The sequence below is a fragment of the Anomaloglossus baeobatrachus genome, chromosome 8 (assembly GCF_048569485.1).
Source record: "Anomaloglossus baeobatrachus isolate aAnoBae1 chromosome 8, aAnoBae1.hap1, whole genome shotgun sequence".
NCBI lineage: Eukaryota > Metazoa > Chordata > Amphibia > Anura > Aromobatidae > Anomaloglossus > Anomaloglossus baeobatrachus.
Genome location: NC_134360.1, coordinates 246,109,901 through 246,124,409, shown reverse-complemented (window position 1 = coordinate 246,124,409; position 14,509 = coordinate 246,109,901). Strand labels below are relative to the sequence as shown.

The 14,509-nt window shown below is 48.2% G+C and overlaps 1 protein-coding gene across 3 annotated transcripts in view; it reads right to left on the bottom strand.

The window, feature by feature from the left end:
- The window catches only part of LOC142248979 (E3 ubiquitin-protein ligase HECTD3-like), a 47,027-nt gene extending 41,062 nt beyond the window's left edge, over positions 1 to 5,965 (bottom strand). Inside the window, exons 1-4 of one of the 3 annotated variants that reach the window (XM_075320505.1) lie at positions 5,946 to 5,965; positions 1,089 to 1,462; positions 581 to 741; positions 228 to 320 (exon numbers count right to left, since the gene is read on the bottom strand). In XM_075320505.1, the coding sequence (XP_075176620.1) occupies positions 228 to 320; positions 581 to 741; positions 1,089 to 1,409 (575 nt within the window). In that variant the 5' untranslated portion in view covers positions 1,410 to 1,462; positions 5,946 to 5,965. Of the gene's footprint in view, positions 1 to 227; positions 321 to 580; positions 742 to 1,088; positions 1,537 to 4,175; positions 4,195 to 5,945 lie in introns of those variants that run through there. The other 2 variants (XM_075320506.1, XM_075320504.1) reach the window with 2 other exon arrangements.
- Positions 5,966 to 14,509: the final 8,544 nt, after the last annotated feature.

The following is a 14,509-nucleotide window of genomic DNA, read 5'->3' as shown; positions in this document are numbered from 1 at the left end:
GACTGATGAGACGGCATGTAACTGCCCTAAAGTGCTGATAATAAAGTGGTCTACTCCTTTAAAACAGAAGATGGATACTCCCAGTATATTGAATATACAGAGGTGGTGGTAGAGGATATTAGATAACAGATGGATCAAAGACAGGGATTCACAGTATCACAAATGTGGACGACTCAGTATTACCAGTGTAGACGTTTCAGGCCGGCACTGGTATAATTAGCTCTCACCGTAATTTCGTCACGGCCTCCAGGTCCGGTGCGGTGATCTGGGGTTTCCTGCCGAGACGCATGGAGTATGTGGCGTCAACGACGTCTTCCCATCTGCAGACGAGGAAAAAGGTTTTTGGTGACCGGCCTTTACCTTAATCAATTTTTCCTCCACACACTCATATCATTAACACACTGTATTACAGAAACTCATTCCAAACATCTTGGATGACTAACCACTAATCTGTGGATTTAGCACTTGTATTTTTACAAGCTTTCTTGCTTTGCAGCATTTGTTCCACACCTGTCTAGAACTCTTGCACAGTTCTGTATATACAGCGCTCTGTTGTGTCACGTGTATTCTTATAACTCACCTGCTTATGGGCTTGGAATCCACCCCGAATAACTGCTGCTGTCTGTAGGTTTTATCGGCCGACTGGACAGGAACCAGCCTGTCACCGCCCTCGTCCTGCCTGCAGAGAAGGACCCAGCCCTCCGCCAGGTCACAGCTCTCTCTATACTCCTCCATCTGCTCCTGCAGGAAAGAGACCAGGGTAAGAAGCCGCATCACTCCAATTATGGGGGCGCTCCTCCAAACGGTGCATTGAGTTACATGTGTTATATGTGCTACACTTTACCTGATCCAGAATGACATACTCCAGTCACCTCCAGAGCTGCATGCACAATTCTGCAGGCTACTTCTGCAGATACTGCGATTAGCCGCTGAACCAGCAGGGGGCAGCAGTGATATAAGACATCCAGCAGCTCTGGATGTGACCAGAGCATAAGGCACAATGTAACACAAGATCGGCACCAGCATTAGGAGGATTACGTGTCCTGTGAGGGTCACACGATTTCTGAGGGTAGCTGTAAATTACCCACCTTGCCGAGCTTCACCCAGAGGCCATTAGTGTTGACGTATTCCTCCCCCGTGGCTCGGATGCAGCTTCCTTTATGGACTTCCACCGTGGCCCGTGACAGCGCTTTAAGGTTCTGCTTGGAGAACCCCGGGCCCCCCCACACGGTGAGCAGCGAGCGGGCGGAGGACGCGGTGCTGGGGTCCTTACAGATCTTGTACAGCACTTCTCCAGGAACGTAGCACAGGACCTCGGGGAGGGGGACAGCGCGGCGGAAGCAGTCGATGCACTCCAGTACACAGCGGATGTGGCCCAGGAGCCGGCGCGGATCGTTGGCGTCCCCCATAGCTGAAGTGCTCACAGGAAATGGGGTGAAGGGGCCCCGAAAACGTCACAGCACTGGAGACAATGACAAAACAGATATATAAAGCTGAGTGTGTGTATGTATGTGTGCGTGTGTGTATGTGTGTGTCTCCGCTAAAGGAATCCGCACCATCGCATTTTCAATCACAAACTTTTGTACAGACACCCCATTTGACACAAGGAACGTCATAGACTATGTTTTGAGGGGAAAATTTAACCCAGCGCTTTACAGTTATTCACCAAAAAACCTGCTTCCATTAAAGTGAATGGAGCTGGGAGCTACAAGTCATTAAAAGGAAGCAATCACCAGGATTTTCCTATATAACCTAAAGCCAGTGCTATACTATACTATACAGTGGCACTATCAGGCTGATTCTATACATACAGTGCTATACTGGCACTATCAGGCTGAGTCTATACATACAGTGCTATACTGGCGCTATCAGGCTGATTCTATACATACAGTGCTATACTGCCACTATCAGGCTGATTCTATACATACAGTGCTATACTGCCACTATCAGGCTGATTCTATACATACAGTGCTATACTGGCACTATCAGGCTAATTCTATACATACAGTGCTATACTGGCACTATCAGGCTGAGTCTATACATACAGTGCTATACTGGCACTATCAGTCTGATTCTATACATACAGTGCTATACTGGCACTATCAGGCTGATTCTATACATACAGTGCTATACTGGCACTATCAGGCTGAGTCTATACATACAGTGCTATACTGCCACTATCAGGCTGATTCTATACATACAGTGCTATACTGGCACTATCAGGCGGATTCTATACATACAATGCTATACTGGCACTATCAGGCTGATTCTATACATACAGTGCTATACTGGCACTATCAGGCTGATTCTATACATACAGTGCTATACTGGCACTATCAGGCAGATTCTATGCATACAGTGCTATACTGGCACTATCAGGCTGGTTCTATACATACAGTGCTATACTGGCACTATCAGGCTGATTCTATACATACAGTGCTATACTGGCACTATTAGGCTGATTCTATACATACAGTGCTATACTGGCACTATCAGGCTGAGTCTATACATACAGTGCTATACTGGCACTATCAGGCTGATTCTATACATACAGTGCTATACTGGCACTATCAGGCTGATTCTATACATACAGTGCTATAGTGGCACTATCAGGCTGATTCTATACATACAGTGCTATAGTGGCACTATCAGGCTGATTCTATACATACAGTGCTATACTGGCACTATCAGGCTGATTCTATACATACAGTGCTATAGTGGCACTATCAGGCTGATTCTATACATACAGTGCTATACTGGCACTATCAGGCTGATTCTATACATACAGTGCTATACTGGCACTATCAGGCTGATTCTATACATACAGTGCTATACTGGCACTATCAGGCTGATTCTATACATACAGTGCTATACTGGCACTATCAGGCTGAGTCTATACATACAGTGCTATACTGGCACTATCAGGCTGATTCTATTCTATTCTACACAGAAAGAGGCAGACAGACAGAAAAACAGGGAACGAGACAGACAAAGAGACAGAGAGAGACAGATAGAGACACACACACATACACACACACAGTGCTACATCCAGGACGGTACAGGCATGGGAGTGCCCATTACAAAAAAGAAACCTTCATTACCTCCAAAACCCTCACAAATCCAGGAGATCAGCATTAACAGCGACCTCGTGAACAAGGCTCCTTGAGCCGAAACGTAGGATTTGGTCATGTTAAAACTTATGATTTCTACTATAAATAAAATTCTTTCACTTGCAAAGCAAAGACAAAGTGTGTGCAGTGTATCTCTACGGATTATGATTAAGGGACTTCACACGTACACTTGTACCCGAAAAAAAATATCTTAGTGTGCACGCCTTTATCCTATTATTAGATACACAGAGACAGAGAGAGAGAGATAGACAGAGATAGAGAGACAGACACGGATACAGACATAGAGACAGACAGACAGAGACAGACAGAGAGACACAGACAGAGAGACACAGACAGAGAGACACAGACAGAGAGACACAGACAGAGAGACACAGACAGAGAGACACAGACAGAGAGACACAGACAGAGAGAGACAGACAGAGAGAGACAGACAGAGAGACAGAGAGACAGACAGAGAGACACAGACAGAGAGACAGACAGAGAGAGACTGACAGAGAGACAGACAGAGAGAGACAGACAGAGAGACACAGACAGAGAGACAGACAGAGACACAGACAGAGAGACAGACAGAGAGACAGACAGAGAGACAGACAGAGAGACAGACAGAGAGACAGACAGAGACACAGACAGAGAGACAGAGAGACAGAGAGACACAGACAGAGAGACAGAGAGACACAGACAGAGAGACACAGACAGATAGAGACAGACAGATAAAGAGACAGACAGAGAGACAGAGACAGACAAACATAGACACAGACAGACAGAGACACAGGGAAAAAGACAGACAAAGACAGACAATCGGAGAGAGGGAGAGCGGGAGACAGACAGAGAGACAGTCACTATCCCGGGCAACGCCGGGTACTTCAGCTAGTATAATATAAGACTACACAGTATCAAGAGGAGAGTTACATGGACGGAGGGGGCGGGGGGAACACCCCAATTACATCACATTATATCACTGCAGACATAGAAGTTAATGGGCCCCTGTTGAACAGTACTTGGGCCCTTTGTAGTCCTGCAGCTCATTATAATACACAATTTTACCTGCTTTGGAGGAGGATGTGGCCCCTTTACCTCTGGGGCCCCTGTGAGACCGCACCAATGATTTGGCCGCCGCAGTATTACATGGCCAATCCTAAAATGACAGCAGCAGAGACCTGCACGCTGCGCTGTCCCCGAGCCAACAATAAATACAAGGTCCATGTGATCACACCCTGCTCCCGGCTGTGATGGTGACAGTGACACTTCCTCATGTTCTGTCACCAGTGACCAGCGCTGACGCTACAGGAGACTCATATAGAGCTGTATACTGATCTATATAAGGAACGAGGCAGCCGCCCAACAACAGCCCCCGAAATATGGAGCAGAGGGGGCAGCGAGCACATGGCAGAATAATATATACAGGATACATACGTGTACATGGATCCTATAGGTGCACCGCCATATGTCTATAGGGACATCACTGAGCACTACACAGATCTATAGGGACATCACTGAGCACTACACAGATCTATAGGGACGTCACTGAGCACTACACAGATCTATAGGGGGATGTCACTGGGCACTACACAGATCTATAGGGGGATGTCACTGGGCACTACAAAAACCTATAGGGGATTTCACTGAGCACTGTACAGACTTCTAGGGGATGTCACAGAGCACTGTAGAGATCTATAGGGGATATCACTGAGAATAGTACTGATCTATAGGAGATGTCACAGAGCAATACACAGATCTATAGGGGATATCACTGGACACCACACAGACCTATCTGGAATGACATTGAGCACTGTACAGATCCATAGGGGATGTCACTGAGCACTGTACTGATCTATAGGAGACATCACTGACCAGCAGCACAGATCAATAGGGGATGTCACTGAGCACTATACAGATCTATAGGGATTATCACTGGGTACTTTACTTATCTATAGATGTAACTGGCCACTGTATAGATCTATAAGAGATGCCACTGAGCATTGCATAGATCTATAGGGGATGACACTCAGCATTCCACAAATCTATAAGGGATTTCATTCAGTACTGTACAGATCTTTAGGGGATGTCAATTGCCACTATACAGAGCTATAGAGGATGTTAATGAACACTGTACATATCTATAGTGGATGTCACTCAGCACTGTACATATTTAGGGGATGTCACTGGGCACTGTATAGATCTATAGGGGATGTCACTGGGCACTGTACAGATCTATAGGGAGATGTCACTCAGCACTGTACATATCTATAGGGAGATGTCACTCAGCACTGTACAGATCTATAGGGGGATGTCACTCAGCATTGTACAGATCTATAAGGCATGCAATTTGTCAGTGTACAGATCTATAGGGGATGTCACTCTGCGCTGTACAGATCTATAGGGGATGTCACTCAGCACTGTACAGATCTATAGGGGATGTCACTCTGCGCTGTACAGATCTATAGGGGATGTCTCTGCGCTGTACAGATCTATAGAGGATGTCACTCAGCACTGTACAGATCTATAGGGGATGTCACTCAGCGCTGTACAGATCTATAGGGGATGCCACTCTGCGCTGCACAGATCTATAGGGGATGTCAGTCGGCACTGTACATATCTATAGGGGATGACACGGAGGTCTGAGCACTGTACAGATCTATAGGGGATGTCACTCAGCACTGCACAGATCTATAGGGGATGCCACTGTACAGATCACACAGGTGCAGGCAGCGCAGTGCGGGGCTCTACGTGTCACGTGTGTGGGGAGCGCAGTATAGACTGCACGGGGCCATGTGCACACATTGCAGGGTCCCGGCCGCACAGCGCACAGCTCACCTCCAGATCAGCGCGCATCCCAGGAAGACACAGCCGGAACTACCGCTACCGTATATCACCGAGGAGACGCGCACTCAGTGCAGCCACACACACAGAGCAGCGTGCTGCTGGAGAATGCAGGCACACAAGCGGCATCACACATGACAGCATTAGATACAGGCAGCAGATAGGATTAGATACTAAGCATAAAAGCGGTATGACACGTGAGAGGATTAGATACTTGTAGAGTGTAAGCCCCCGGGGCAGGGTCCTCTCCCCTCTTCACATGTTCAGCACCAGGGAATGGATGATGGTTAATTAAATAAATCTACTATATAAAGCTGAATGTGTGTGTGTGTGTGTGTGTGTGTGTGTGTGTGTGTGTGTGTGTGTGTGTGTGTGTGTGTGTGTGTGTGTCCGGGATTGGCATATGCACCGTTGCAGCTACAGCCACAAAATTTTGCACACTCACACTTCTGGACCCCAAGAGCGTCATAGGCTATGTTTTGAAGGGAAATTTTAACCCCGCTCTTTACAGTTATTCACCAAAAAACCAGCCTCCATTAAAGCGAATGGAGCTGGGAGCCACAATGCAGCCAGAACTTCAGAAGAATGCGCAGCCACGCCCTTATATGGATTGTTGGCGTGTCACAATGCAGCCAGGGAAAGAGACACAGACAGGGAAAGAAAACAGACAGACACAGACAGGGAAAGAGACAGACACAGACAGGGTAAGAAACAGACATAGACAGGGTAAGAGACAGACACAAAGAGACAGACACAGACAAAGAGACAGACTGACAGGGAAAGAGAGGGAATGAGAGAGACAGGGAAAGTGACAGACAGGGAAAGTGACAGAGATAGCTAGACAGGGAAAGAGATAGACAGACGGAAAGAGATTGAGACAGACAAAGAGACAGAGAGATATATACAGAGGGGGAGACAGACAGAGAATGGGAGAGAAACAGAGAGACAGTTACTATCCCGGGCAGCGCCGGGTGCTATGTTGTGAGGCGAAATTTTAACCCCGCGCGTTCCAATTTACCAATCAATTTTGCCCCTATCTACATAATGATGAAAAAGTGAAACAAAAAGTGTTGGGGGCAAATTGACAGCTCCAGATGTGAACAAGGGGGACTTAAAGAATTAGAGTGATGGCGCCAAAGAGTATATACCGTACAGTTGCTAAGGTGGGGCCCCGACATGGGATTCTCACCACACTCGGGGATATGAACACACACACAATGCGCCACACACTACCACGTGCTTGAACACATATACCACCCTCAGCACACATCTCACCACACATACACCAACCTCACCACATAATCGCCCTAAACACACACAAGTCTGGTATTATCCTTCAAAAATAAAAATCTGATTAATAAGCAGCCAAACTACAAGCACAACAAATGCACCACATAGGAAATACAGCAGCCGTCAGTCACATGACCTGTCTATATGTGTATGTGTGAGCTAATATATACTGTCAGGGGGAGGGCTTTCTGTTGCCTGGAGATTAATCAGGCTGCCAATAGCAACCAATCACAGCGCAGCTTCTATTGTGCTACAGTTAATTAATCTGAGCTCTGATTGGTTAATATAGGCAACAATTTAATAATTACATTTCTATTTGTTTTGTGGTTTTTGTGTGCAGAATACATTTTTGTTAATATATTCTATTTTGTTAACAGCGGTTATTAACCCGGGCGCAGCCGGGGAGTACAGCTACTAAATAATAAAAGTCGGGGACTCAGCACACAGCATCACAATTAATAGATACAGCCGCTCATCATATAGTAATAGTATCACACTGCTTGGATACTGTGGGTGTCAGACACCCAATGATGTGGGGGAGGGGGATACAAGTGGTATCCGGCAGGAAGAATCTATGATGGGGGTAACTTATAGATTGGGGGAGATCTGATCCCCATGGGGCCTGCTGCATCCACTCTCTGTGGGATTACTGGAGCGCTGTGCTCGGCTTTCTCCGGCAGTCCCATAGAGAATGAATATGGTGGAGGAGTAGCCGCACACTATGGCTGCATTGTAATGGGGAGACAAGTGCCCATTCTGTTCATCGGTGCTGGACCCCGCGATCAGACCCCGACCGATCTAGAAGTTCTGTTCTTCCATTGCTCAAAGAATCAAACTCTCGACCTTCGTGCTCGCAGGCAGCAGCTCTACAATCCACAGCACACAATGAGGAAAATTGAGCTGTATTGCAGGCAGTGAACCCAGAAGCAGATTATACAGGTACATAGAGATACATCTGTACATAACGGTGTATTTCTATGCCCCTGTATCCTAGAGGGAGAATAAAAGAAAGGGTTTTTTTCTTTAAAAAAAAAAATAATTAAAAAAATTGCAATAATTACATTTTTAAAGCCTTTTATTTTAAAATAATAAACATCACAAATCAACAAAAATAACAAACTTATTTGGGGTCCCTGTAACCGCAACGACCCGAACAACAGAGAGATCAGGTTATTTACATTGATCCGTAAATGTTTTAAGAACACGGCGTGATTGATTGCTTTTTTCACTAAATCCATAAAAAAATGTAATAATAATGTAACACGAGGCCGCGTTCACACGTAGCATAAATGCAGTGTTTTTCCTCTACTGTATGTTTTCTCGCAGTAACAATCTTTTCAGCCTGTTTGTTGCATTTCTTTTGCACATTTTCTCCTTTATTCGATGTTGCGGATATTAATTTGCATTTTTATTGCTATTTTTTAATACTGCAGAAGAGCTTTGATTCTCTACTTAAAATACTGCAGTGTTGTTTTTTTTTTACCTGCATTTTCTTCAGGCTCCACATAGAAGCATATAGCGAAAAAAGGAACCAGAACCGGCCGGTACAGCGACGTCTGTAGACGCACCGAAGGCGGAGCTTTCATGAAATCGCAGAAATGCAATAATCAGAGAAGATTGTTATTGTGTAGTTTGGTGCAGAAACCAACACATTATTTTTATTTATGCAAAGAGTGAACACGGCCTTACAGACACCAAAACAGATGTCACATACAGTAGTGAAGCTGCATCAAGATGAGAGAATTCTGGCTGCTGCGACTAAAAATGATCAAAAATTAAATCCACAGGTCTGAACTAGAGATGAGCAGGACGCACAGATGACGTCGCTCCAGCCCTGGATAATAAAAAGCCGCAGCGAGGACACAGGAAGGTCAGAGATTCACAGCCTCCCATCCATCCAACGGGGACCACTGACCTGGACCGGAGTCCTGTGAATGGATCCGCTCATCTCTAGTCCCAACCGTCCTGGGTACAGCAGACAGTCCCGGATTGGGGTCTACACCCTGCAGTCCTAGGCACCTGCTGAACACCCCACACTGCCACTGCCCCTCTGACAACTCCTCCTGTCAGGGTAGGAAGAAAAGCAAATGGATGTGGCTTTGGTTGTGGCTAGATGACTGGAGGTTTTTAACCCAGATAGTGGCATTTCAGGTTAGGTTCCTGGTATACAGAGATTACCTTGCCGTGGTGACCGGGCTTACATGCATTGGCCAATACATAAGCTAAATATCTCTCTTTTTTCAAATATTCCTATAGCAGTAATGCAATCCCAGAGTTCCCTTATTCATTGTTAGCATTTTAGTGTGCAGCTGTATATACAGTATTTTGTAGTTATAATGTGTTTTCTGCTAGCACCCGTTCACACCTGTTGAATGTGCGGGTCAGTCTTTTTATACATTTTTCGGGGGCTGGTCAATATTTGTCTAAGCAGGCTACAGACACACAAAATAATTTATCTTACATAGTAACATAGGTTGAAAAAAAGACCCCGGTTCTTCTAGTTCACCCTTCCTCCACCAATTATACATTTAGTCACTAAATAATTAAAGGGAACCTGTCAGCAGAAATGTCCCCTAAAACCTAACAGATTCCCCCTCTGCAGCTCCTGGGCTGCATTCTAGAAAGGTCCTGTTATTATTGTGCCCCCTTTCTGACCGAAAAAAAGTGTTTATAAAGTTGTACCTTTTTGGCTTCTGATTCTGTAAATCTGTCACGGGGGCGGGCTGCCTGATGGCCGTTATTCTGCCCCCTGGTCCTGTATGCCGCCCCCATCGCTGATTTCAATACTTCTGGACGCCACCCACTGCTCCAGCCATCCCTGCGCATGCCCAGTGCTCATCTCTCGTGGATGAGCACTGTGCCTAGCGTCACCGCTGGTGACGTGCACGCAGGGTTAAGATTATGGGCGGTGCCGTGATGTTTATTCCTAAGCAACCGCCCATAATCGCGGGACCGCGCTTTCCCCCTCGGCCTGCTTCGTTCTGCGCAAGCGCGCTGCTGCTGACCCCCACGTCACCTCCTTCCCATCTTGCCCCGAGGCAGGAAATAGATGGGAGGAGCGCGGAAGCAGGAAGCACGAAGCAGGCCGAGGGGGAATGCGCGGTCCCGCGATTATGGGCGGTTGCTTAGGAATAAACATCACAGCACCGCCCATAATCTTAACCCTGCGTGCACGTCACCAGCGGTGACGCTGGGCACAGTGCTCATCCACGAGAGATGAGCACTGGGCATGCGCAGGGATGGCTGGAGCAGTGGGCGGCGTCCAGAAGTATTGAAATCAGCGATGGGGGCGGCATACAGGACCAGGGGGCAGAATAACGGCCATCAGGCAGCCCGCCCCCGTGACAGATTTACAGAATCAGAAGCCAAAAAGGTACAACTTTATAAACACTTTTTTTCGGTCAGAAAGTGGGCACAATCATAACAGGGACCTTTATAGAATGCAGCCCAGGAGCTGCAGAGGGGGAATCTGTTAGGTTTTAGGGGACATTTCTGCTGACAGGTTCCCTTTAATAACCTTCAATGTTGTGTACTGAAAAAATCATCCAGCCCTTTATTAAAAGCTGTTATAGTATCTGCCATTACTACCTCCTGTGGTTGGCATTCCACAATATGATTGCTCTAACTGCTCTAACGGTAAAGAACCCTTTCCTATTTAGCTGCAAGAACCGCCTTTCTTCCACTCACAGTGAGTGCCCCCTGGTCCTTATTATTATTATTTATTAATATAGCGCCATTTATTCCATCAGGCTTTACATGTGAAAGGGGTATATATAATAGGAACAAGTACAATAATCATAGAGGTCCCTGCCCGCGAGGGCTCACAGTCTACAGGAGGAGAGAGGACCCTGCCCGCGAGGGCTCACAGTCTACAGGAGGAGAGAGGACCCTGCCTGCGAGGGCTCACAGTCTACAGGAGGAGAGAGGACCCTGCCCGCGAGGGCTCACAGTCTACAGGAGGAGAGAGGACCCTGCCTGCGAGAGCTTACAGTCTAGAGGAGGAGAGAGGTCCCTGCCCGCGAGGGCTCACAGTCTACAGGAGGAGAGAGGACCCTGCCCGTGAGGGCTCACAGTCTACAGGAGGAGATAGGACACTGCCCGCGAGGGCTCACAGTCTACAGGAGGAGAGAGGTCTCTGCCTGCGAGGGCTTACAGTCTACAGGAGGAAAGAAGACCCTGCCTGCGAGGGCTTACAGTCTAGAGGAGGAGAGAGGACCCTGTCCGTGAGGGCTCACAGTCTACAGGAGGAGAGAGGACCTTGCCCGCGAGGGCTCACAGTCTACAGGAGGAGAGAGGACCCTGCCCGTGAGGGCTCACAGTCTACAGGAGGAGAGAGGACCCTGCCCGTGAGGGCTCACAGTCTACAGGAGGAGAGAGGACCCTGCCCGCGAGGGCTCACAGTCTACAGGAGGAGAGGACCCTGCCCGCGAGGGCTTACAGTCTACAGGAGGAGAGAGGACCCTGCCCGCGAGGGCTCACAGTCTGCAGGAGGAGAGAGGACCCTGCCCGCAAGGGCTCACAGTCTACAAGGGATAGGTGAGGATACAGTAGGTTAGAGTAGAGCTGGTTGTGCGGTGTTATATCAGACTGAGGGGTACGGCAGGTTGTAGGCTGGTCGGAAGAGGTGGGTCTTCAAGTTCCTTTTGAAGCTTGTCAAGGTAGGCGAGAGTCTGATGTGTTGTGGCAGAGCATTCCATTAGTATTGTCTTTAGAAGGAATAAGTCATGTGCCAGACCTTTATAGTGACCACACATGGATTTATACATATAAATGAGATCTCCTCTGAGACGTCTTGTTTCTAAGCCAAAGAAGTCCAACCTCTCATCATATGTGAGGCCTCCATTCCTTGTAGTAGTCTAGTTGACGCCTTTGAACTGACTCTAACTTCTGAATGTCCTTTTTAAACTGTGGAGCCCAAAACTGGATCCCCTATTCCAGACGTGGCCTTACAAGTGATTTATAGAGGGGTAACAATATGTTGGGATCCTGGGATCTAATCTCTCTTTTTATACACCCTAAAATCTTGTTTGCTTTAGCAGCTGCTGCCTGACATTGAGTGCTGCTGCTCAGCTTATTTGTAATGAGAATCCCCCGGTCCTTCTCCTGTTCTGTAGTCCCGAGTTTACTTCCATTTAATGTATACGCAGCTATAGGATTACTCCGTCCTAGGTGCATTACTTTACATTTATCAACATTAAATCTCATTTGCCAAGTATCTGCCCATTCTGACATCTTATCCAGATCATTTTTGTAATATTGTACTATCAAGGTCAGTTTTTAATATCCTACATAGTTTGGTGTCATCAGCAAAGACTGACACTTTACTATCAATCCCATCCACAAGGTCATTAATAAAGAGATTATAAAGAATCGGTCCAAGCACAGATCCCTGCGGCCCCCACTGCTGCCAGTACAGATCCCTGCGGCCCCCCACTGCTGACTATAGCCCATTTAGAGAATGTTCCATTTATGACTACTCTTTGTTTCCTATCTTTTAGCCAATTCCTTACCCAGTTGCATATAGTTTCCCCCAGTCCTTGCTTCTGGAGCTTTAGTATAAGGCTATTATGTGGTACAGTATCAAATGCCTTTGCAAAATCCAAATAAATCACATCAGCTGCATTACCAATATCCAGGTTTGCACTTACCCCCTCATAGAACCCCAACAGGTTGGTTAGACACGACTTATCTCTCATGAATCCATGCTGTCTGTGATTATATTATTTTTTCTAATATATTTTTGCATGTCATCCCTTAAAATGTACTCAAAAACCTTGCACACCACTGATGTCAGGCTTACTGGACGGTAGTTTCCCGGATCCATCTTCTTACCTTTCTTAAATATCGGTACCCCCGTCAGCCCTGGTGTGAACCGTATTTCGCCCCGGAGTATGGGCCATATATCGGCACAGGGTGTGGGCCGTATGTCGCCCCGGTGTGTCTGCCGTATGTCGCTCCGGGGTGTCGGCCGTATGTCGCCCCGGTGTGTCTGCCGTATGTTGCCCTGGGGTGTTTGCCGTATGTCGCCCCAGGGTGTCTGCTATATGTCGCCCCGGGGTGTGGGCCGTATGTCGCCCCGGGGTGTGGGCCGTATGTCGCCCCGGGGATGTGGGCCGTATGTTGCCCTGGGGTGTGGGCCGTATGTTGCCCTGGGGTGTGGGCCGTATGTTGCCCTGGGGTGTGGGCCGTATGTCGCCCCGGGGTGTGGGCCGTATGTCGCCCCGGGGATGTGGGCCGTATGTTGCCCTGGGGTGTGGGCCGTATGTTGCCCTGGGGTGTGGGCCGTATGTCGCCCCGGGGTATTGGCCGTATGTCGCCCCGGGGGTGTAGGCCGTATGTCGCTCCGGGGTATTGGCCATATGTCGCCCCGGGGGTGTAGGCCGTATGTCGCCCCGGGGTATTGGCCGTATGTCGCCCCGGGGGTGTAGGCCGTATGTCGCCCCGGGGGTGTAGGCCGTATGTCGCCCCGGGGGTGTAGGCCGTATGTCGCTCCGGGGTGTGGGCCGTATGTCGCCCGGGGTGTGGGCCGTATGTCGCCCCGGGGTATGGGCGTATGTCGCCCCGGGGTATGGGCCGTATGTCGCCCCGGGGTGTGGGCCGTATGTCACCCCGGGGTGTGATGTGAGCCGCACGTGTCCGTCCGTCTTTCTTCCTAGCAGCCGTTTTCCGGATACTTCTTGCAGGTGTGCGGCGGCGGCTGCAGCTTCTGGTGCTGACAGCTCCATGTGACTCACACAACACCCTGAATCTCACGTCATCACGTCCGCCCCACACACAGAAGGTGACAGACACCAGAACAGACACACACTGTGCGCGAAACGTAAGGAGGCGACTGCGGGTACAGAGGCATCCAAATCTAGCGCCACCTGCCGGCCACTACATGAACTGTCACATATCCATGGGCCGCGCAGAAGATGCAACAAGGAGCTGCAGAATATGTTGGCGCTATAATACTAAAGTCTAATCCACAACATTACACTTATGTGGGTGAAACCCATTTCTGAGAATACCGTATATACCGGGTCAATATGTAGTCAGTTCAGTGACACGAAGCACCGAGGGCGGAGGTACACGGCATCTCAGCTCCGCCAGTAATGCCCAGGTTGGGTACTCCGTCTCCTCTATGGTCTCTTGTACTGTGGCGCCCTCTCCTGGTGACATGCTGCAATGACGTCTGTTTCACTACATGATGTCCGCACAGCAGGGAGAGATGGAGCAGAGTTTTATGACTTATAATTAAAGCAGCAAAAACTGGATCCATTCTCAGT